The sequence below is a fragment of the Callionymus lyra genome, chromosome 18 (assembly GCF_982586985.1).
Source record: "Callionymus lyra chromosome 18, fCalLyr1.hap1.1, whole genome shotgun sequence".
Lineage (NCBI taxonomy): Eukaryota > Metazoa > Chordata > Actinopteri > Syngnathiformes > Callionymidae > Callionymus > Callionymus lyra.
Window position 1 is genome coordinate 9,208,344 of NC_141835.1, and position 24,636 is coordinate 9,232,979.

The 24,636-nt window shown below is 40.6% G+C and overlaps 1 protein-coding gene across 3 annotated transcripts in view; it reads left to right on the forward strand.

Moving 5' to 3' along the window:
• ralgapa2 (Ral GTPase activating protein catalytic subunit alpha 2) overlaps window positions 1–24,636 on the forward strand; it is a 121,132-nt gene that overhangs the window by 57,809 nt on the left and 38,687 nt on the right. For all 3 annotated transcript variants that reach the window (XM_087780491.1, XM_087780492.1, XM_087780493.1), the window contains 7 exons: window positions 3,915–4,092; window positions 7,438–8,260; window positions 9,125–9,196; window positions 10,419–10,542; window positions 10,605–10,760; window positions 18,813–18,971; window positions 22,480–22,607. In XM_087780491.1, coding sequence (XP_087636617.1) covers window positions 3,915–4,092; window positions 7,438–8,260; window positions 9,125–9,196; window positions 10,419–10,542; window positions 10,605–10,760; window positions 18,813–18,971; window positions 22,480–22,607 — 1,640 coding nt within the window. The remainder of the gene's footprint in view (window positions 1–3,914; window positions 4,093–7,437; window positions 8,261–9,124; window positions 9,197–10,418; window positions 10,543–10,604; window positions 10,761–18,812; window positions 18,972–22,479; window positions 22,608–24,636) is intronic.

Below are 24,636 nucleotides of genomic sequence, written 5' to 3' on the forward strand. Positions count from 1 at the left end.
AAATATGAATACGTTGTAATGTATGGATGTAAAATGAGTCTTACATTTTAAAAGTGGTCTTAAGGTCTTAAAGTGGACTTGTAGAAACGTGCAGAGAGCTTCATGGAGGAGGTAACGTGGACATAAAGAGGACAAGGGCGACCAGAGAGGATAAATGGGGTGAAGACGAGTGAAGGTTTTAGTAAGTTGCTCCTCGAAGTGAAGTGAGAATTCCCTGATCCAGTTTTCATCTAGAAAGAAACCTGCTCTTCTGATTCACGGTCGAGCGTCTGAAGGTTGAAATCCTCCCTCTTTTTTACCGTGGTTACAGTTAAAGGGCTGAGATCATGGTCGCCCACATCCGACCCCTTTTTTCCACTTTAATTAAAACTCTCCTCTGATGCCACCTCCGTCGTCAGCTGGACCGGTTCTTCCCTTGAAATGACATCAAGAGAGACGTCGTCGAAGAATTTGAAATATTCATTGTTGACTCCAATCCATTTCCTGTTCGCTCCCCTCTCACCCCCTTTTTTTTTAATTTTATTGTGTGACCCCCGAGGACGAAGGCTGAACTTGCAGCATTAATGAGTGACATATTATTCATCCCCTCCTGTCTGGGCAGATGCGGTCAACGGCAGATCTTTGTGAGGATGTCACCCACGATAAGAAATGGTCCAATTATTCAAACAGCTCCCTTTGTCCACTTGATAAGCTCTGGCCATAAATGCTTGTCCTGCAGATTTGAATGGAATATGTCTTAATATAAGAGCCACTGCAGCTGCCATGAAAGCAAAGGCAATTAGGCGTGATTGGTTGTCTATCAAGCGGACAAAAGTCAGGGGCCCCTCTGGCTTCGGTTGGAAGTAATATATCATGAAGGGCATCGCGCTTTTATATCAATATGAAGAAAAATCAATAAACGCAATTGCCATCCCAGTGTCCGCTTGTTTAATCAAATCTTTTTACATTTCACGACTTTTTTCTGTACGTCTTTGGGAAGAAGTTTGAAAAATTCCACTGGTATTTTTGTTTGTTCATTTTAGTTTTGGTCGTATTGTTTGTGAGGTTGTTTTTTTTACAGATCTGAACTGTTGATTAAATTCTATATCAGTGATTAAATTCGAAGTTATTTTATGTCTTATTGCGTGAAGAAAAAGAACGTAGAGGGCCGCAGTAAATATTATCCTGGGCTGCATATGGCCCGCAGGCCGGAGGTTTTAGAGACCTAGTTTTGATGAATTGGGGAAAAAAATTTACAAAATTTGTGTTAATAAGGAGTTTTCAAACTGCGAAAATTAAAAAAAAAAAATTCGAATCATTCTTAATTTGACCTTTCGCGCCCTTTACCTTCATTATTTCTGCGATTTAGAAGAAAACCAATTTCCCATCGTCCCCAGTTTTTACTGTCCCTGTAAATCTCTGTATAATTGTTGACGTCCACAATCTTTGTTCTTTATCTTAATCAGTGACATCTTTATTGATCACGGTATCAACTTTAATCCACTTTTAATTTTGATCAAACCAATCAATCGGACCACATAAAATGATTTTGGCTCCCGGGGGCTTCACTTTTAAACATGTGTGTTCAAGGTGGATTAACACAAAAAGTGTTTTTTTTTTGCTTCAAATAAAATCCTCTTTGGTCGTCTTATTACTTCGATGACGACTTTTATTACCCTGAATAACTCAATTTTAAATGAGGAAAAAGAAAAACAAATCTTTGATCCTCCTGTTTTTTAAAACACTTTTTTTTTTTTTTTAAAGACAGTTTTTTCGATCAATACGAGACTCTTATCAACGTTGTTCTCTGTTTTTTTAGGCAGAATTACGACTTGTTTAATGATGGATAAATACATTTAAAAAACAAAAAAACCGTGGTACTACTCGTGGTTTACTTACTTTGGCAGGTGCAGCGCGAGCTGCTTTAACCACGGTGTACTTGTTTCAGTGCGTTTACCTTCCAGGAACTGTTGCTATGTGCTGTGTAGTCACTTAGTTGTCAAGCACAGCCGTGTGCTCCCCCTCCTCGCCTCCACCTCTTCCATCTCTCCACAAGCTCTTGTGGGCTTTATTGTAACAGCTGTTTGGTTCAGGTCCTTTCAGCATCAAGCCCCCCCACCCCACACCCCTTACCTCCCCCCGGGCAGAGTCCTGCGTACACGGTCTACATTGCCTCACACAATACTGTTTCAGATGACAGGAACCGGTGCGTCTCTCGGCCAAGTGTAAGCGCATGTGTGCGGCTGAATGGGATTAGCCTTTGCACAGCTTTCCCCAAGACCCCTTCCTTACTGAACCCCCCCCTTCCAAACCCTTCATTTGCATACATTAAGCACATGATCCCCCCCCTCCCTCAGATGCAACACTTTGTCCGCTCTCAGATAATAGCGAATACAGGTGTGTTTTGATGTTTGCCCGTGTGAGGATGCGTGTTTGCGCTGAGCAGGAGGATAAAGACTTAATTAAATCAAACAATGTAAACCTGTCCGGTGGCTGTAATCAACCGCCCCGCTGCGTCTTATCTGGCTCTGCCAACGGATGCTCCGCCATCTGTTCTGTGGACCGATACAGTCACACATCACACACAGCACAAATGAATTAGCAGCAATAAAGAAGGTTTTTTTTTTTGGTTTTTTTCCTCCTCCTCCTTCTCTTCTCTTATCCCCTGACTGATGTGAGTGATGATCCTGGATCATGTCGACAAGACCAGACCCTTACCTGGACCTGTCAGGCCACATCCAGACCCCCTTTAAGAAACGTGTTAAAATACAACATTATGTATCTTTTTCTTGCAGCTAAAATGATTATATTACACACAAATATAATTTTTGTTTTTTTTTCTCTTTAACATTAAATTAAGTGGTTTTCCCCTAAATTTCTTCCTTTGTTTATTTAATTTTCTTTTCAATGTTAAGTTTTTACAAGTTTTCTGCAAATTCTTTTTTTTGATTTATTTAGAAATAACTTAATGGTTTTAATTCCTGAAGTCAACAAATGATTTTTTTCTAAATTTAATTTTTTTTATTTCTAATATAACTTGATTTTTCGGGGGGAAAAAAACTTTTTTAATAGTTATTCTTTACCATTGTTTGCAGTAGAAATAGTAGTTGTTTTTTGTGCAAATGTATAATATTTTTGTGAGTCAAAATGAATGAAATAGACTAATTTCTCAAATCTGAAAATCGTTACTTCTTTCCATTAAATCGTTTTAGCTAATAAAGGGAGAAAAGCTTATTTTTTAATATAAAAAAAAAACGTTTTTTTTTTTCTAATATTCTCCTTTTTTCCTTTAATTTACAATACATTTATGTCTTGACACTTTTGCCAAGTATATACTGTATTTGGAAGAATATATATTACATTTCGCCTTTTATTATGTTTTTAAACTTCAATTTTTTTTGGCGATCATTTTAAAATCAGTCATATTAATTTATATATTTTTTATAATTGTAGTTTATTTAATGTCTTAAACGATAATGTTTCAAATGTTTTCTTTGCCACCTGCCTTGAAAAGAAAATCTAAGTGTATTTCCACCAAAATATTTCTTTACTTTTATTCACTTTTTAATGATTCTTAACAACAACAATCATTTGATAAAGTCCAAAAAGATTTAATTAGCTTATTATTAACTGTAATCACTTCTGCCAAGGAGTGGTTGTTAATAAATTTCTTGTTCAGTTACCTATTGAAGATTTTATTTTGTATGAATTTTCATGTGCAAATTATCTCCTTGGCGAAGGTATACACTTGTTTGGTGCTCTTTTAGTGTCTAGCTACCCTGTAGTGCAAAGAAGGCAAAAACTTGCCACTGATCCATCGTCTTATTTTAGTTCCTCTTCCTGATGTTACTAGTAAATGTACACAACTTAACGAGACAATAAAGGTGTTTATCATACAAGAGAGTAAATAATAATCCGTCTCTGCTCATCCTCAGGTGCTCCACTGCTGCGTGTCGGGCTCCACTCTCCACACCCAGCAAAGCCACTACCTCTTGAGCCTTTCAGACCTGTCTCCCGACTATGACCTCATGTTGGGACAGGTTAAAAGCTTCGACCCTCCGCCCTCCCAGTCTGCCACCAACGATTTTGGCAGCTTGGTGACATTATCCGAGGGTAAGAACACGTCATTTCACTCTCCTCGGGGGCATCACAAAGCTTCTTAATGCCCCTCGCAGCACCTAGCGTGGAAGCTAACGACCGTGGTGCTGGTGTTGACATATTACAACAACAAAAAAAATACTTAAATTAATTTAACACAGGAAGTGCGAAGGAAATAATGAAAAAATGAAAATACTAGGGACACATTAACTTTAGTTTAATGGACAAATCAGATTTTTATTGATTTATTTTGTATAATGTTTTTCAATCTTCTGTGATTTAAGATTGAAATTGTATTATTCAATTATGTTTTGCTATAAAAACAGTCTTTAAAACCCTTTAAAAATAACAACAATTAAAATAGAAATACATTTTAGTGGTAGAAGTCGACAGGGAGTATGAAGATGCAACCACTTCGGCACCTGAAGAAGAGCCACTCGCACTTTCACTGTACTTTAAACTGTGTGGCTTAAAGTGATAGTTTCCCCCAAAATTCTTATTTCACGCACTTTCTACTCGCCTTCATGTCGACTAAAGGTTGGGATTATTTTTCAGAGGGATCTGTTCATTTATGGAGTGATGGGCAAAAATGTATGTCCATGCTAACGTAGCTAACGTGGGAGCTTCCGCTACAACTTAGCTTAAAATATTGAATTATTTACTTTTTTCTGAACAAACAGGAAACCTTAGATAGAATATCCATTTGGAGTCCACCCGTTAAATGTCGATATCTTATTAAAAGTATGAAAAGAAAAATCAACCATAGCGGAGAGCGGAATGTCCGCATTAGTACTCAGCCCCGGAGACCCATTATGGAGATTTATTTTTTTATTTCCGTCCTTTTTTTTGTGACCTTGTGATTCCATTAGGCAATGTTCTCCTCTCCATCATACATCCTCAACCAGTGAAAGAAAAAAAAAGTCCTTTAATCCTGCGGTACTCGGTGAAACAATGCAAAAAAAAAAAAAAAAAAAAGCGCACTCGCGGCTTCACCTGTAGAAATTTCAGCACATCGATGTTTTGCCGGCGCACAGCTGCTCGGTCTCGGTAGAAATAACAAAACGCTATCAAAAGGGCAAACCAAAGAGAGCACCGACTGAGTTACATTCATGCCCCCACCTCATATTGATCAAGTCACTTCAAAGGGGGCCGAGCGCATCTCTAATGCAGCTTGGCTGCTTTCTAAAGAGCTTTCTTTCACTTTGATGGGGGGGGGGGGGGGTGATGGTATTGATGGCACTGTCACAATGCAGGAGTGCGTCTTCTTGTTTTCCCCACATCACTGTAGAATAAAGCGTGGCATCTCTCACTTGGAGGAGTAAAAAAAAAAAAACGCACATTTCCATAAATGCGATCTGCTGTGCAGAGTTTTCTATTCAGCCGCCCGCAGAGATCGACGCTCTCATTAGCACTCGGCCTGTCTCAACCCTCGTCTATTGTGGGACGACTCAATGGGCTTTTCAGCGCCGTTTCCTATGATTAGATGCTACCTTCTTAGATGTGTATTGGCCCGGCTATTGAGCAAAATGAATAAAGTACACCTATTAGTAATCATAGATTGGATTTTTTTCTTTTGCTTTGTGTGAAGAGCACAGGCGTAGATCATAGAGCGTCCGGAAAAAAAACATGTCCGGCGCTTTTTGAAATGCGGTCAACTTGAGTCGGCTTCTACTGAGGGACGAGTCGGCTGCTGATTCTAATAATTAAAACATACGAACCCCCTATGGTCGGACATGTCCGGAGTCAGGTTCGGGGGCCATTTGCGGGCCTAGAGCAGATTCATTTTGGCCTGCTGTCCCGGTTATTAACTGCATTTTTCATTGAGAGAGTGTAAAATGGTAAAAGTAAGTAGTAGTTATTTGTAAAGCGCCTTTTAGACCAGGGTCACAAAGCCCTCGAACAATCAAAAGCAATACACAGTTAAAAATACATAAAAATGTAAAAACTCTTAAAGGCAAAGACAACATAAAAACAAAGTCCCAGAAAGTCAGGGAAAGCACAAATAAAAGGGTCTTAAGATGTTTCTTGAAGGAGTCAGTAGATCATCAAACACAGAGGGAGAGGAAGATCGTTCCAAAGCTTAGGAGCAACAGCCTGGAAGGATTTCTCTCCTCTGGTCCTGAAGCATGTTCAGGAACCATCAGTAGATTCTGATCCACAGACCTAAGAGCCCGAGCTGGGATGTAAGGCTGGATCAGATCACTGATGGAAGGAGGAGTCTGACCCTGAATAGCTCTGAAAGTAAGAACCAGAATTTTAAAGTTGATCCTGAAAGTAAATGGCAGTCAGTGAAGAGTTTTAAGGATCGGAGAAATGTGAGTTCTTCTACTAGAGCGGCTCAGAATCCTCGCTGCAGAGTTTTGTATCAACTGCAGGCGAGACAGATTGTTTAGACACGAAAATAAACTGTTACAATAGACCAAATGAGAACACGCAAACGCATGGATAATAAGCTCCAGATCGTGTTAAAAGTTATGTTTCTTGAACTAGATATAGACACTTTTTATACTATGTTTGTCCCCTGTTAATATTCAAGTCATTAAATCGCTCCTTTAATTCGAGTTAATGGCCATAGATAAGGTGCATTTTGTATTTATTTTTTTTAAATACAAAAAAGACCCAGAACTAATTTCAAAACATTATAATATGGTAGTTGAATTCCACAAATCTAGAATTTTACCGTATTATATATTTATGGTGACACACCTTTAGCTCTAATCTCTTATAATTAAGTTTTCTATAAAATAATAATGGAAATTTCCAGGCGTTATCAATCGTAGGCTGGTCGGTCTTTTTTTTCTCTTACTCTGACTGTCGCAGCACATTTTTATTAGTGTAAATTACATTCATAAATAAGTAAATGACTCCTAAACTGTTATTGGACTTTATTTTTTCTCCTGAATCATTTTCTAATTTTCCAAAAACTATGTGCGCTGTAACTTATGCTTCAATGCACCTCTATGTTCGTCTCAATCCCTCTCAATAAACTCAGCAGTGCAGTAGCAAGCATTGAGCTAATTTCTATGTCATGAGAAAGGTGTCCTAGTCTTTTAGAAACATGGGGAAATGTATATTTACAAAAGTTTAAATGCTATACCAGGAATATATTTAGTCACTTTTGACATATACAGAATAAAAAAGCTCACTATGACCGGTCCATCGACAGGATTGGCTAGTGATATGTCAATCAAACTCAACTGTAATACGTCCCGCCCTTTTACCTTTCTGTGTTTTGAGATAATATACTTGAATGTTTGTTTTATTTCGTTACATTTTAAATCGAACAGATTGGAGTCTTGTTTTGGGAGAGAGTCTGAGGAAAGGTGGTCGGACTTCTCACTCCATGATTTGTTTCCACAGAAAAGCGTCACCGGAACACGATACCTCTGACGGCCCGAATGATCATGACTCACCTGGTGAACCATCTGGGTCACCACCCGCTGAGCGGCGGCCCGGCTCTGATCCACAGCCTGGTCAGCGAGAACCACGACAACCCGTACGTGGAGGCGTCGGAGCTCTCGTCCGAGGTCTTCAAGAGTCCGAACCTGCAGCTGTTCGTGTTCAACGACACCACGCTGGTGTCCTACCTTCAGATCCCCGCCGAACCCCCGACCGCCGGTCAACCCCCTCTGCCGTCCTCGCAGGTCCGAGTCATCATCCGCGACATCTCAGGCAAATACTCCTGGGATGGTTCCATCCTCTACTCCACTGACTCCGAGCAACCGGTGGACGCCGGGGTTTTCGATTCCGTGGATCGCCCCCTTCCGACGGCGGCGGCGCACTACAGACCCCACCCTATCTCCCCGACCAAGGGCAAGTACAAGCATCGGAGTAATTGCTCCGATTACTTCTCCGACTGTTGCGACGAGGACGAGGTGGACGTTTTGGATAAACTTTTGGAGGACCTCGGACACGCCAGCACCGAGTGCCTTCCCCAGCCGCAGCTCAAGCTGAACCAGCCGGCGCCCTCGCCCTGCGGCATGAACCTGGAGCTGGAGAACGCCATCCTGGAGGCCATCCTCCACCAGACCCAACGGGAGGAGGACCAAGTGAGGAGGTTGGAGTCGGACGTCGGCGCCCGCGTGGCCCACCAGCCTAAACCCTGCCACCAGGAACCCAACGCTGCTTTTTACTTCTGTCGACTCCTGCTGAACGACCTGGGGATGAACTCTTGGGAGCGCAGGTATGGTTTCTCTTTCCTCTCTCTGGACCTCTATTGTACTCATCAGTATATTTATGTTTGTACAAAACTTTCTTTTCATTGTTATATTTACATTAGAAAATGACAGTAAGCCCCGCCCAATGAAACCGCTTGTTTACCATGACCACACCCACTCTGCTGTGATTGGTCAAGGTTTGTCACTGTGCGTCATCAACCCCGACGAGTCGCCACCTCCAAGGGACTCTTTGTTTAAACAAAGTTGGGCATAATTTCAGCTGGATGGAGGTGGAGTGAAGCCATTACTACGTCATAATGGACTCTGCTCTCGTAACCTCTCGTTCGCCGGGATTTCCCCTTTGAATCATAGATGAGTGTTGTTGAAATAATCCATCAGCTTCTGTAACAACTTACTAGTGTTGGATTTACTTTAGCTTTATACCATTTTGAAGGTTAAAGTTAGTCTTTTTTCTTCGAGCTCGGTTCCTTTGGTGATATATGTCGACCTTTTTCTTCCATAGGACGCTTGACTAAAAGCAAGGGCTGAACGAAAATTAATCTCCAAAGGTACTCGGTACTAGGTTTGCTAGTTAGCGGGAGAAAGAGTTGAAAGCACAGCGGCGTCTGCTGCGTGTTAATCTTCTCTCAGCAGGGGGAAAGTGCTCAGCTGTCTGGACCGAGGTCTATCTGGCGCGGCACCATCTTTGCAGCCGCAGTAAATTAAAAGCTTGCACCTTTTAATGGTGATGGGGCGGCGTAATGGTAACGTGCAGGAGGCTTGCACTTTGCACCTGTGTCTTTTTTTTTTTTAAACAACTTTGGTTCAAGATAGAATTTCTTTTGGCTTTTATGATGATTTTTGATTAGAATATGATTCTTGACCAACAGGAAAAGCTTTCATCTGCTGAAAAAGAACTCCAAACTCCTGAGGGAACTGAAGAATCTGGATTCCAGACAATGGTACGTGGGATTTTCTTCATAATCTGAAGCTGAATTGATCGTTTTTTTGGTTTATTTTTGGTTTAAAATTTTGGCCTGAAATCGCTAAATGAAGATATAAATTCTGCAGATGACATGATCAAATTGGTACATTGTGATAACAAGGATTAAGAGATGGTATCAATAAAGTTTTATCTATATATATATCTAATTGGGATGTTAGAATATATCCATTCAGCGATATATCGCAATATTTTTATTCTTGTAATGATATCCGATTAATTTATTTTTTTGGTATTCAAATCTTTTTGTATTTTAACTATAATTCTTTTAGTGTTTACAGTTCAATTAAGTTTGTTTAAAATAAAGGATTACACTTTTAATTTACAACATGCCAATTTTCACAGTGTTCATTTTTTAGTGGTGCGGTAAAACTTTTGGCCGCTAGATGGCAGCAGTCATTACATTCTCCGCAGCTAAAGGAACAATAAAATCCTCCGACATGTTTGAGATGGCTGAGGACGAGAGGATACAGTCGACTCCAGTGGCTTTTAAACCTGATGTTTGGACATATTTTGGTTTCAAAACAAATTAATGCAGTTACCACTTCATCAAGAGTCATGTGGTCTGTAAATACTGCAACACCAGAGTCAAGTACTCGACAATACTACACATATATCCTTGTTGCTACAGTATCCCTTTATATTGTATTGTCCCTGTATCGTGATACTTATTGTATCCCTAGATTCTTGCCAATACATGACCCTAGTGACTATGCTCTCTTTTTTATCAGAAGGTGACTCCAAATAGAATCTATACCTCCATTTTATGGTCCTCACAACTGTCCAAAGAACATACGTGTGCTTAAGTAGCTGATTTGACATGATGGCATTAATGTTGTTGTTGTCCATTAAGTCACTAATCTGTAGCGTCTCCTGCTGATCACAGCCCGAGATGCTTCTCGGTATCTGCCTTATTCCAGTCAATACCCTTTACTAAACAGCATCCCATTATAAGAAGCCCTCAGGATTAGCTTTTCTGCCATAATAACCATCAACACCAACCCTCTTCTAAACCTCAGTGATCACTTATAAACACAAATATTCATGAATGAAAAGAGGTCGTCGCCCACTTTTTGTTTGGTTTGATTGAAGTCTTTGACGTCCAGATTGCCCCCAAGTTGTCTCCCGTGTCGTCGCTCATTAAATATTGAAGGCGTTGTGTTTTGTGTTTTTTTTCGCAGCAGAGAGACGCATAAATTTGCTGTTTTCTACATCGGAGAAGGCCAAGAAGACAAGTGCTCCATCTTGTCCAACAGCGCCGGCAGCCAGTCGTACGAGGACTTCGTGTCGGGCCTGGGATGGGAGGTGAAGAAGACCCACTTCATATTCACGATCTGACACTGAAATAACGGGAGCCCTTCCTTCAGGTCGATCTGGCTACACACTGTGGTTTCTTGGGAGGGCTGCAGAGGAACGGCAGCACGGGGGTGACCGCTCCCTACTATGCTACCTCCACTGTGGAAGTGATCTTCCACGTCTCCACGCGCATGCCGTCCGACTCCGACGACTGCCTCACTAAAAAGGTCAGTCGAGAAGAGTCGTCTGCATACAGTTCCACTTGGACAGTGCATGACTCTACCATATAGGATATTTCACAGGACTATATGCATCATATGATTGGGTTTTACTAGTTAAATGGTGATGACATACCGTACAAAAAAAGGTTCCTTCAGCAGGATTTAAATTATGGGGGTTCATAGCAAAGGTTTTTAACCACTGTGCCACCAATAGCTTTCGCTCACCTGCAATCCAGAGTCAGTAAACGTCTAGCAAAGCTGCAGAACAGAAAGATTTAGCAACAGCGTCTTCCCTCTGGCCATCAGACTGCTGAATGCAATATAACTTCGAGCAATGCACTGTTTAAAACATTATTTATTTGTTCTATTTATATATATATATTGCACTATTTTTTACTTATTTATATTTATACTTTTATACGCATTTATTATATGCAATATTTAAAACAATTATTTATTCTGTTTATATTATATTGCTCCATTTGTAAGTAAGTAAGTAAGTAATATTTATTTATATAGCGCTTTTCGAGACCAGGGTCAAAAAGCGCTTAAACAATCAAAACAATACTCAAAAAAGTATATATTTTAAAGATCAAGATAAAACTGAGAACAACAAAGGAGAAATTCAAGGAAAAGCCTGAACAAATAGAAACGTCTTAAGATGTTTCTTAAAGGAGTCAGTAGATCCATCAAGCGCAAAGAGAGAGGAAGATTGTTCCAAAGCTTAGGAGCAACAGCCTGAAAAGATTTCTCTCCTCTGGTCCTGAGCCGTGTGCGTGGAACCATAAGTAGATTCTGATCCACAGACCTCAGAGCCCGAGCTGGGGTGTAAGGCTGGATCAGATCAGTGATGTAAGGAGGAGCCTGACCATGAATAGATCTGAAAGTAAGAACCAGAATTTTAAAGTTGATCCTGAAAGAAACTGGAAGCCAGTGAAGAGTTTTAAGGACCGGAGAAATGTGAGTTCTTCTACTAGAGCGGGTTAGAATTCTCGCTGCAGAGTTCTGAATCAACTGCAGACGAGACAGATCCTTCTTGTTCAGACATGAAAACAAACTGTTACAATAGTCCAGACGAGAAGAAACAAACGCATGGATTACAAGCTCCAGATCATGTTCCGACAACATTTTCCTAAGTTTAGAGATTTTTCTCAGTTGAAGGAAACAGTTTCTTATTAGTATTCATATTTATACAATCACCTAATGCTGTGTTTTTTAAACGGTTGCCAAGCAACAAAATTTCGTTGCCAGTTTTTCACTGCTGTGTTCTTCTGTGCAATGACAATAAAGAAAGTCTAGAGTCCATCGAAAAGTCTTGAAGGTTGATCTATTTAAGCGATTCTATCACATGTTGAGTTTTAGAAAGCGATTTGGTTTAACCTGCAGCGGTTTGAAGCCATACAAGTGAAATCCAGATGAAACTTCAGAGGTTACCAAAATGTTATCAAACGTCGCTTGCCCTGTTATATGTATGTCAATTAAATCCACGTCTTTTTAAAAAATATATATTTTGGCTAATGAACATTTTCAGACCGCTAAATGAACAGAGTCATTACATTCTCCGCAGCTAAAAGAACAATAAAATCCTCCGACATGTTTGAGATGGCTGAGGACGAGAGGATACAGTCGACTCCAGTGGCTTTAAAAGCTGATGTTTGGACATTTTGGTTTCAAAACAAATGAATGCAGTTACGACTTGGTCAAGAGTCATGTGGTCTGTAAATACTACAACACCAGAGTCAAGTACTCGACAATACTACACATATATCCTTGTTGCTACAGTATCCCTTTATATTGTATTGTCCCTGTATCGTGATACTTATTGTATCCCTAGATTCTTGCCAATACATGACCATAGTGAGTATGCTCTCTTTTTATTAAATCCATGTCTTTTAAAAAAAGATATTTTTGCTAAAGAACATTTTCAGAGCGCTAAATGAACAGAGGCTCGAACACAAATCTTTCCGTGCTTTTTGGACTCCGGTTTAAGCGGCGAACTCTTCGCCCGATCTGCAGTGAAATGGCTACACAGTCCGTCAAACGGCATTCTAATGTGGCCTTTAGTTCTGTCTTAAGCTGCGACGGAGAGACGTGACACCAGAGTGCGGGCATTGATTAGCGGTCGCGGCCAGGAAGGCCTGAGGAGTCGAGATCCGCGGCGAGCCGAGAGGGCATTCACCGCTGCGGTAATGACTATGATTCCGCCGGCCCCTGCTCCCCTCCCCGCGCGCTGTGACCAGAGCCCGGATTCAGCCATTAGCTCGCCCTGCTAGAGTAGGCGCCGACCGGATGCCGGCAGGATCCTTTTATCCAATTCCTGCCGCCGCAACGGGAGCGATCGATCGGGTTCTGCTGCAGGATTCTGGACTGTAGCACACAAGTAGCGGTTAACACGAAGAAATGAGCCACGAGGCTCCTGCCCGCGCTGCCAATCTTCTCATACAGTGTCCCACTGGGAGGGGAAATTCATCAGCTCTCTTCATATCCGACCTCAGTCCTCCACAAACACCCGGCCACTCCATTTCCCAATTAATCAACCACTCGGCCGGTAACTTTCCCTCAACTTTTCTCCGCGTCCAGAACTCGGCCAATTTCGTGACAGCTTTCAACATAATCGCGTTGCAACAAACAACAGAGCGCAGGGACGTGAAGATGGCTTTTCTCACTTCGTCTGATATTTTCCTGCCAATCTATAAGTAACACTTGCAAGTGAGCAGTCGCTCAGTTTATACCTTCACTAAGTTAAAAATGAAGGTCTTTTAAAGAAGAAATCGATGCTCAGAAGTAGTTTCTAGATAATGATAAACACAAAAAAGGATAAACAATAAACCTCCTAAAAATATAAATGTTTCATTTTGTTAATTTGTGACCCTGGTCTAGAAAAGCGCTCTATTAATATAAATTACTTACTTATTTACTTAATAAATAAGATTTTGCTGACTTGCAAAACAGGTAGGTTTGGATGCAGGGTTTGCATTTATTTCCATAATGGATTTTTCAAAAGATCCAGGAAGATGAAGACCAAAATGAATCGCTACACAAACTTTTTTCTCCTATCTTTAAATCGCAACTACAACAGTGAAACTTCAACTCTCCTGACCCACATGTTTCAAATGTTGAAGTCTCCAAAATGCAGTAACGATCACCCTGTTTTGAACGTATTACTTTATAAAGTTCTCCCCCGTCTGAAATCTGGGCAAACGAGAGGTTACGAGAGAGGAGTCCGTTATGATGTAATAATGGCTTCACTCCACCTCCAGCGAGCTGTAATCACGCCCCGCTTTGTTTACACAACGAGTCCCTTGAAGGTGGAGACTTCAGGGATTGACGACAGGCAATGACAAACCTTGATGTTTGACCAATCACAGCAGACGAAACAACATTTCATCTCCATGAAGTGTTTTCAGTGGGCGGGGCTTAAGCATATTTTCTAATGTAAATATTTCAATGAAAAGAGAGTTTTGTACAAAGAGACACTGATGATACAATAGAGTCCAAGATCCATTTAAGACACTTAAATCAACACATTAGTTTAACTTTAACAAATCCAGTTGCCAAATGGGAGTTTTTACTGCATTGCAATATAGAGTTCTAACACTGGGGGAGCCAGAAAACACATGTTCATTCTTACGTAGTGTGGCTTTAACCCCTGATTTACACAGAAGATGGAAGTGTCGCTTTTCTAAATCGCGGAGCAACCAGAGGTTTAATTAGGCCCTCTTTCGCATCGGCTTGTCTCAGCCCTGAAAACGTCCAGTGTTTCAAATCAAGGTTTTACATATCTTTTTACTAGTTTTGAGCCGTTTAATTGAACGAAGGTACCTTCAAAACCTTCCTCCATTATCGACATGTTGTGAAGATTAAATTGGAGTGCGTTCGGAATATTTTGAGCCATTATGCCGGGCATAATAAACGCAACATGCCCTTGCGGAGGGCGATAAAGGGCTTCAGTTTTCAACCGGTGAGAAGGTTTATTTATTTAAAAAAATATGATTGTATTCCCCCGTCCATGTTGGAAATGGTCAGAAAATGGAGTACAAAGAAGACGTTTGTGAAATATTTTCGGGGGCTGGTGGAGCGGTGGGAGATGGCGGCGCGACCAGCTGGCTTCAGTAATTTAGTTATGGAGGTGACCTGCAGGGTTGTGCGCTGTGTGTGTGTCAAAAAATAAGATTGTGTAGCGCTCGCCGCCCGAGGCACCTCAGCTTAACTCCGGGTTGTGTTTGAACGACTCGGAATATATTTCTTCTGCTGCATCTCTGAGTGAACTCGTGGAGTGGTCGGCGGGAGAGGGGTGTATGGGGGGGGGGTGTCGGGGTTCAGGGGGGACGGGAGGGGGTCAAACCAGGCTAATTGGATGACGGCCTTTGACTTGACTCACACTTTGTTTAAAAAAAAAAAATGTCTGAAACATTTGGACGTGATTAACCGAGGTACAAATCGCAGCAGCGTAAGCATCCTCATTAATCCCCGCGATTCAGCTCATGCTAATATCTTCGTCCCCAAATTAGCGCCCCGCCGCCGATTGTCCGCCGCCGAATACATATTCAACATTTTCTCCGAAACTGTCCCAGTGACCGACCCCGATTGGTACCTGCTGATCCTTGGACGGCCGCGGAGAAACCGGCGATAATCAGCATGCCGTGGATTTGTTTAAGATTAGCGTATTAGCATAATTAAGGGCTTATAATAGAATGTGCTAATTGCATTTTTTGGTGGCGAGGGCATGTTTCTTAATGGCTCATTAGAGACTCAGGACATTGGCAGATGTTTTCTACTTAGCAGAGGCATCGCTCCTCTACTCGGCCATGATACCCGCGGCAGCTCCCGATAACGTGATCCACATTTATCCGGGATGTATAATTTTCTCTCTATTTAACATCAGGAAGCTGTTTATTTTATTTTTTTCACCTCTTTTTTTAATCTGTCAATTTCCTGTCCTTAAAGTGTCGCCTCTTTCTTCCCCCCCCCCCACCCCCCAGCGCCGTTTCATTTGTGTTGGTGAATGGGGTGGAAATGGCGAGCAATTTAACCTCTGATGTGGGGCCGGGAGTTAATTGGTTTTGAATGATTCTGTTTTAAAATGCTCAATTTTCTGCATTTTCGGGTTCGCAATTTGAATCCGCGATGAAAAGGTTACGAAACGAGTCGCCACAGAGGCAGACATATTGTCTTGGCTGGAACCGTGTGTAATTACCGCTTTATAACCACACGTTGAATGTTAATATCCGGGAATAATTCAAAGCTGTTTTTCTATTTTTATCTGAATATAAAGCCTCGTGTTTCTTCTGGTGGCGGCAGGAGACACTTGTCGCTTCAAGCATCATTTTTCACAGGTTAGCATCACATTTACCTTAGAGTCCAATGTGCCACAAGACTAGAGGACACTTTTAATGGATTTTTTAGGGGGAAATCTTGAAATTTGTCGGGTAAATTCAACTTTAATTAACAAATAATCAAGTTTATAGCATCATTTATTAATATTATTTTTAAATGACTTTAAATTTATATTGAAATTGTCATTAAAACATGGTGAATCAACAAGTTTGTAATCATTTTGAGCTCACTTTAAATGCATCTAGGTGGCTAAAATAAAACTTTGGAAAAAAAAGGGGGATTTATGTTGATATCTTTACTGGAAATTCAAATGTTTTAAGATGCTTTTTTAGTCTAAATGTCAAATATTCTGGAAAAATTCACAAATAGTTAGAAGAAAAGAAGCCGAATAAAAAATTAGTTTCATTTGATGAAGAGGTCGAGTCAGTATTGAGGGAAACTTTATTTAACCAATTTAAGAATCAAATAAACTCTGAAATAGCATTCTGTCCTGTTGAAGAAAAGGAGGGTTTTATTTTAAGTATTTTATCGAGTATTTAAGATTGTTTGACACCCACAGAATAACCTTCTAAGATTTGGGAACTAGAAAAATAACCTGGATTAAACATGTCTAGATAGCTAAAGGCTAACGTACTAGAATTATGGTCAATATAGTGAGCGCTAACTGCTATCTTTGCTAATATAAACGTATCATAGCTTACAATGACCAGATTATGAATCCACAGGGATTCTTAAGAAAGGAGGAACGACAGATATTTCATGACGTTTAAACAAAAAGACTCTGCAAAGCAAACAAGTTGAATAACCTTCAATATATTCCGAGCTGACAGCAGGGAAAACGCGTCTATAAAGTACAGCTTGTTAGCATCGAGAGGTTAACTAGAGATTCCCCAGAGTAGCAACCTCCTCATTAAGACCGTGACACATGTGCCACACGGTCAGGCTTCTTTATCAATTAAGACGTAAAAAAAAAACGGTGTTGAAATCATTTCACGAGGACATAAAATGCTCCTCAGTGTTTTGTCACAACTGCGATTTATTCAAATTATAATCCATTGTTGTGGTTTTGCCCTCAGAGGGTCGTCAGTCATAAAACAACATCTTGTCGATGACCTTTCAAGGAGTAGATGTCAGTTATCAAGCTTATTCGGATATTTTTAATTGTACTTTGGCCTCTATAAAGGTGTTCTTTAAAGTGTTTTAAGTTTGAGCTCAATTCAAAAGAATCTAATAATTTTTAAACTCTTAATATATTACGATATTCTTTCCACAATACTGTATTCAACAGAACCTTTATTATTTTTTTTGGCTTTTGAGTCATTTTTATCACATTACTGTTCTAAACGTTCCACTTGAAATCTTTCAATTTTCTTTTAAAGTATTCAATTCAGACCCGAGTAAAGCGAGGACCGGGGGCCACATGTGGCCATTCCGCTGCATTAACGCGGCCCACATAATCACACGAGTACCTGCGTCTAGTAATGTTTCAATACCATTTAAACAAACGATAATTTGCTCTCTTTATCCAATTTAATTTTAAACATCGATTGTGAAATGTTTCTTTTGAGCAAAACATGTTTTCATAGTTTATTTTTTGTATTTTCCAACATGATTATAAATGCTTTTGTTTCATATTTTCCTCTTTTTTGACTAATATTAGGGGAAGAAAATCAGTAAACTGCTGATGATTATATAGTTATTGTTTTTCTTATATTTGTTATATTTAAGGGTTTTTCAAATAATATTTTATTATGTTCATGGTTTGCTATATGGTTTATGTTTTAGTAAAGTTTGTCTAAAATAAAAAAATTAGATTCTTTAAAAAGAAATGTGGAAGCGTTTATTTCGGTTGTTGCAATTGAACTTCCGGCCCCTAGATGGCAGCAATCATTTAAATCTTCGCGAGATCCCGGCGATGACTGAGAACGAGAGGATACAGTCGATAGTCCAGCAGCTTTTAAAGCTGACGTTTGGACATATTTTGGCTTTGAGTTCCATTCATTTAAACAAAAGAAAGTGGAACAATCACAACAAGATCTCACTAAAATTCAGCGTCCACCTAAAATCGCTAAAATAGATTAGTGTAATACTACAGCACTAGTTATAATTAATCGGAATTGTTAATATCGCAATAACACGTACGCAGAAGTAAAATGATCAGTTTACTTTTTTCAATAAAATTACAAAATGACACTTTATTATAACTTTACTTAACAGTACCTTTGTCGTATTTTGTCTTTGTTTCTTCTTATCATATTACATTTAAAATCCTTAATATAGTAATTACATGTTATCAAGAAGTGAAAGAAACGCTTGGTAATAAAGTAGAAAAGTGGTCCAGGAATAACATCTTTTACGCTACTTTATCTAGCTAAAGGTAACACCAGAAGATAAGAAACAATCTTTATTTGTGTTTTAAATAAGTAAGTAAGTAAGTCATTTATATTTACAGTATATAGCGCTATTTCAGACCAGGGTCACAAAGCGCTTAAACAATCAAAACAATACTCAATAAAATATATAATTAAAAGGTCAAGATAACACAGAGAAAAACACAGGAGTTCCAAGGAAAAGCCTGCACCAGTAAAAATGTCTTAAGATGCTTTATTTATGGTGTTTTAAAGTTTAAAAAAAAGAAGATTTTCCCTTGAACTGTGACTGACACCCGGCGCTCCCTCCGTCCTCGCTCTCCTAATTACCCTGATTTTATTTGTTTGGCAGCTGCGTCACCTGGGAAACGACGAGGTTCACATCGTGTGGTCGGAGCACACCAGAGACTACCGGCGAGGCATCATCCCGACCGACTTCGGGGACGTGCTGATCGTCATCTACCCCATGAAGAACCACATGTTTTTCATCCAGATCATGAAGAAGCCACAGGTGAAGCCATCTTCTGGGGGGTTTTTTTTTGCATTAGACGCTAACGATGAAGCTACTTAAGGGACTTTGGTTATTCTATCTGGAGGCTGTTTCCTCCCTTCTACTTATTTCCCAGATAATTCCTTTATTTTTTTGGTTCTTGACAGAATTACGGCTTCATTCTGCAGCTGCGGTCCGAGTCTAAAGGCTCTCAGTTTCCACTCCTCCGACAGTGCATTATTAGCCACACTGTGGGTATGTGCTCTCAGAGATGGTTACTCTCCTCTCGCCGCAGCCTTTCATCTTGGCTGCTCCAGAGTGCGGCGCTGTGGAGTGCGGCGAGGAAATGCGTTCGTCTGAGTACGTCTGGCTTCAGATGTCCTCGCCTCTTTTTTTTTTTTTTTCATTTTTCATTATGTCGCGACAACGAGCAGAGATGTCGTCTCCAAGCATATTTGTGGAAAAAACAATGTATATTCAATTCAGCAAAGACTCGAGTCGGGGACCAAAACCAGTAGGACAGGTTTTGAGATTTGAGGTGATTTATAAATCACCCTTATGCCTCGTGTCGTCGTACTTCACCTGCGTCTAATTAGACGGACTTCACCTGAAGAACTTAACGATCAAGCCCATGCCTGATGATGCACTGAATCAAGCAGTGGTGATGAGTTCAATGAGGGGGGATGAGACAAAGGCTGTGTCTCGAATCGCATACTTCTCTTAGTATACTTGAAGTTATTATGCATCAGGATAGTGTAGTACTCACTAGTACGCAAATTCTCAACAGATAGTATGTCTCAAATCAAACACTGGAAACAGGAAATGACTCGACAGCTTCTTCTTCTACTACTATTTAACGATGATTTCAACCAGCTGTAGGAACACTAGCGACACCTGCTGGCAGCACGTTTTGTTTGGATCAAGAAATGCGAAAAACAAATTATTTGCGAGATATTTACGCCGGTATAAGCACCGAAGACGTGTCATCTTCCTACTGCTGACTAAAAATACACCTGTAAGTAAATGCATATATATATATGCATTGATTCACATTATATATATATATGGTAAAACTTTATTGATTATTGAAATTGTTTTTTTCCAATAGCCAGCATTTTTTAATAAACAATAAAAAATAAAAAATAAAATAAGAAGAATAACATAAAGAGAAAGAACAAGATGACATAATCTAAGTCTAAAGATAAAGATAAAGAACAGAGATCAAAGAAAAAGAAAAAAGAAAAAAGAAAAAGGATACAAAGACTAACATAGAACAGAACATCCAGATACTTTCACTCCACTCCTGCCCCCGAACACAGAATTGTATAATTTAATAGAGGAATGAATGAGTCCCTGAGTCTATTTGTTTTGCACCTGGGTAGGAGCATTCGTGCACGTCATCCTCTGCTCACTGATGACAGTGTTCAGAGGATGACTGTCATCATCCATGATGGACAGTAGTTTGTTCAATGATCTCCTCATATATATGTATATATGTGGTATATATATGTAACTTCCTTTTCCAGTGTAGAAAGTTTCCATCAATCCATACTCAGTTTTGTGGGCGTTTAAGTACACCAATTTAGTGTGCATGGCGCACTACATTTCGCATACTACGAATTGAGACGCACTAATGCACTATAAATACTAAGTTTAAGTACGCAAGTATTCGATTTGAGACACAGCTTAATAGTGTTTTTAAGCCAGTTTGAGGGTTGATTAAGTTAGAAAATGAGTCTGAAAGTTGTTGTGGTTTTGCTGAAAGATTAGCTTGGAAATGTCGGTGGAAATTTCTTCACTTAAGTCTCACTTAAAACCATCATAAAACAAATTTAAATTGTATAACAGATTCAGAATGAGTGGTCAAATGCTAAATAATCCATCTGAGGTTACACAATTGTGTATTTAACCTACGATTGATGATTGTGTCGTAGAAAATAAGATTCAAAATTTCAAATGATCCTGTTAAGAGTTTAAAAAACATATTAGCAGATATATCGCTTCCAGTTTTTTCTACAGCAGGTTGACTTAAACACGGAGCAGATTCACCTGCGGCAAGAGTCGGATCTCGGTGAAATAACAAAACAATCATGCATTTTTTTCATCATCTGAACAAATGAAGCTGTGGTGATGAGTTCAATGAGAAGGAGTGAGATAAACAGTGTTGGGAAGCAATTCTGAGGGTTGTTATAATTAGAAAATAAGTCTGAAAGTATTTAATTTTTTGCTAAAAGGCTGCCTGGGTAATGTCAGTCTCACTTAAAACTATGATAAAACAAATCACAACCATATTTCAGATTTTAAATGACTAGTAAAATGCTAGTTAATTCATCCGAGGTTACACAGTTGTGTATTTTAACAAATATTGATGATTGTGACGTGGAAAAAACATCTAAAAGCAGACATAGCTACCAGTTTTTTCTACAGAAGGTTCACTTAAACACAGAGCAGATTCACCTGCGGCAAGAGTCGGATAGATTTCTAAACCGCTAATTGATGGTCGCTGGGTGATAAAACTAACGGAGCTGCGGTGATGAGTTTAATGGGAGGAAGTGAGACCGAAAGAGGACAGTGTCTCTGAAGCAATTTTGATTTTCTTTTTTTAAATTGGTAGTAATTGTACTTTTGCTCTTGCTAGGCAGTGTTTGCTCCCATTTCTTCATGTAACTCTTTCTTAAAACCATCATAAAACAATATTAGTTTTGGTTAACTAGTTCTATTAAACCAGATTAAAAAATTGCCATGTCAGTCGCCATTTAAACTAAATAGTAAAAGTTTATTTCTGTTTTAATAAGTTGAAAAATCGCCTTTTTCTATTTCCCCCCAGTTTAACCGTTGTTGCACAGTTGAAAGCTAATATAAATGGTGATTAACTTCAGTGATCAATTTGATAAATCCTACAGCAACTCAAACCACGTTTTGTAATCGTGCCGTCAAAAAAAAAAAGTTGTTAATCCCGCGTCGCATCCAAGCTAGCTCGCGACGGTCTCGCTCAATTATTGTCATTACGATTCCACCGCTCGTCAGACTCGCCGAATGACCAAACTTGAAGACAGCAGGACCTTTTGGAGAGACTTTGACATTCACGTCAACTTCCAGGTCAACGACCACCGAGCTTCTGTGATTAAGGGCCCCCGTCCAATCTGCATGAACAGACGCGTGTGTCCACACACACACTAACACACACACGCTCGCACAGCGCCGCTAAAAAATGCATATTGGCCTTTTGTATTTGCTCGGTAGCTCAATATGAAGGCATTGTTTGGTATGGATTGTCATTCTAATTTCATTTACCTTGCATTGATTCACATTAGATATGTGTGCTTGTCATGCAAAGTTAGATAACATCCTATTTCAACTTGAACCTTTTGCCCCAAACAGATGGACAAACGGCCGGAGACAAAAGACCCCCCCTCTTACCCCTCCCAAAAAAAATGCTCGCCACGCGCTCTTGTCATAGGACTTTGAATGCAGCTTTTTTTTTGTTTGTTTTTAAAGAAATTCTACTGATTTTTTTTTTTTTTTACAGGTCCCTTTTTTCGGCCCTCTGTTCGACGGCGCCATCATCAGCGCGACTCTCCTGCCAAGTCTTGTGCGCGCCACCTGCATCAACGCCAGCCGAGCTGTCAAGTCCCGTCTGACTCTCTACCAGAGCTTGTATCCTTTTTCTTTTGACCACCATCTTGTACTCAGGTATGATTTTTTTTTTTTTTGGGTCGTTCCTCGGGACCAAGCCTGGCACTATGAAATTCATAGACATGTGGCGCACTTGTCAAGTCAGCCAAGGAACACAGCTGAGTGCTGACACTGATCTTTATGGGCTGACTGATTTACATACAGCTAGCACTCCAGGGCGGTTGCACAGCCTGGAGCAGCATGGGGACGACATGTGATGCCGCTTTTTTTTTTCTTCTTTTTTTCCCTTGCTAACGCGACATAACATGTCATCATCCATTACCGCCCGTTCTTACGGAGCCCGAATTAAAAAGGCGCCGTCAACAAATGTTTACGAGTGCGTGAAGACGCAAACAGTCGAGGGTCTGACTCCAGCTGTAGTTGTCAGTTGGTTTAAAGGAAGTGTAATCACCAAAGGAGGCGAATTAGCATGTGAATGCAGCAGCATAGAGTCGGGGAGGAGGAGGTGGAGGGTATGGGGGGGGGGCGGGGTCCGATTGGCCCCTGGGAGTGGGGAAACCTGATCTCTCATAACGCTCCGACTCCTCCTCGGACAGCATGTACAGCACCGCCGCGACAACGCCAGCCCTCTGGCGGTCTCTATAGAAACCCCCCCTGAAGAGGAGGGTTTGGAAAAAAAAAATTTAAAAAGAGGTTTGTGGTTCAAATCTTGTTTGTTTTAAAGTAGATCCCGAGTAGATTTTTTAAAAATAAGAAAGTGTGGAATGCTGGATGTGCAAGTATGCCGTTTTTCGCAGTGCATCACATCCCACTACCCCCCCCCATCTCCCACCCTCCCATTCTTCTATCAGGCCTCGTCCGGGTGTCCCCCGGGGCGTCCTGAGTGACAGATGTCTGTTACCCGACGCCAAGTGAATTAGCCCAGTGTGACTCTCTCCTCCAGGGTTGGAGTGGAGAGTAAGGGGGGGGGGGGGTTCGGTCCTGAAGCCTCGGGGCGCCGATGGGCGAGAGGCTCGGATCCCGGCGCCCACTCCACCAAAAAAAGCTTTCCTTTACCTGGCATTCCGTAGCTGCTCCACGAGACGGTGCGCCAGCCCTGGCTCTCCGGGGAATCTTCCCAGGGCCCCCCGGAGGGTCTTGAGAAAAGTAAACTAGTAAAACGACCACGATATCATAGCCTTTCTAAGATCTTCTGCTGCTTGAAAAATCAATCAAATCTTGACTTATTTCCACCCGTCGCTCAATCTTCTCCGGAAATGTGGCCCCTTTATGTTTCACGGGGTTGTTACAATGACCCCGTCTTTTTATCCGTTTGAATTTTTTTCCTTTTTTTTTTTTCCTGTGTGCGGGCAGAAAATCCTCATCCTTTAGTTTACGCCGGTACAATGCCTTGACAATCCACAGTCTGGTCTCTGCCTGTGAGGCCACTCTCCAAGGTAATTAGTTGAATATTTCTTCAAAGAGAAGCTATATGACCCCCGTGTGTTCGGATAAAAGACCAGTATGGCTCTGTGGCCCCCTCTCGCACCGCGTCACGAGGCTCAAGAGGACTCCAGCAGCAGGGCTGCAGCACTCGCGGGCTCTTTGGGCTTAATAGGATTTGATGTCGTGAAATGACCACCGGGCTAACATTTTCAGAAAATAAGACGCCGTTTCAAGGGGGGAACGTGTCGTCCGTTGTTCTCCGATCTACATTCCTCTATCTCCCGTTCTATGGTAGACCGACCCCTCCTGGCGTATCGGGTCGACGTTTTCGGGTGGCTCGGTCCGAGTGTCAAATATGACAGGAAACCATTCATGCATTTTTGAGTAACGGACAGATTTACCAGCTGGTACGTGTCAGTAGCCCCGCCCACCTCCATTATTACAAACAACAACCTGAAACGGTCTTTTTTAAGTATTAAGTGGTTTGATCAAATTTTGGGTGCAAATAAAGAAGGTGTGGCCTTAAGAGAAAAGGTTGGTTTATTTTTATTTATTTTTGGATGGTTTTGTGCTCACATTAGTTCCATAGGCTATCTTCATTAATAATGTCAGTAATGATAGCAAA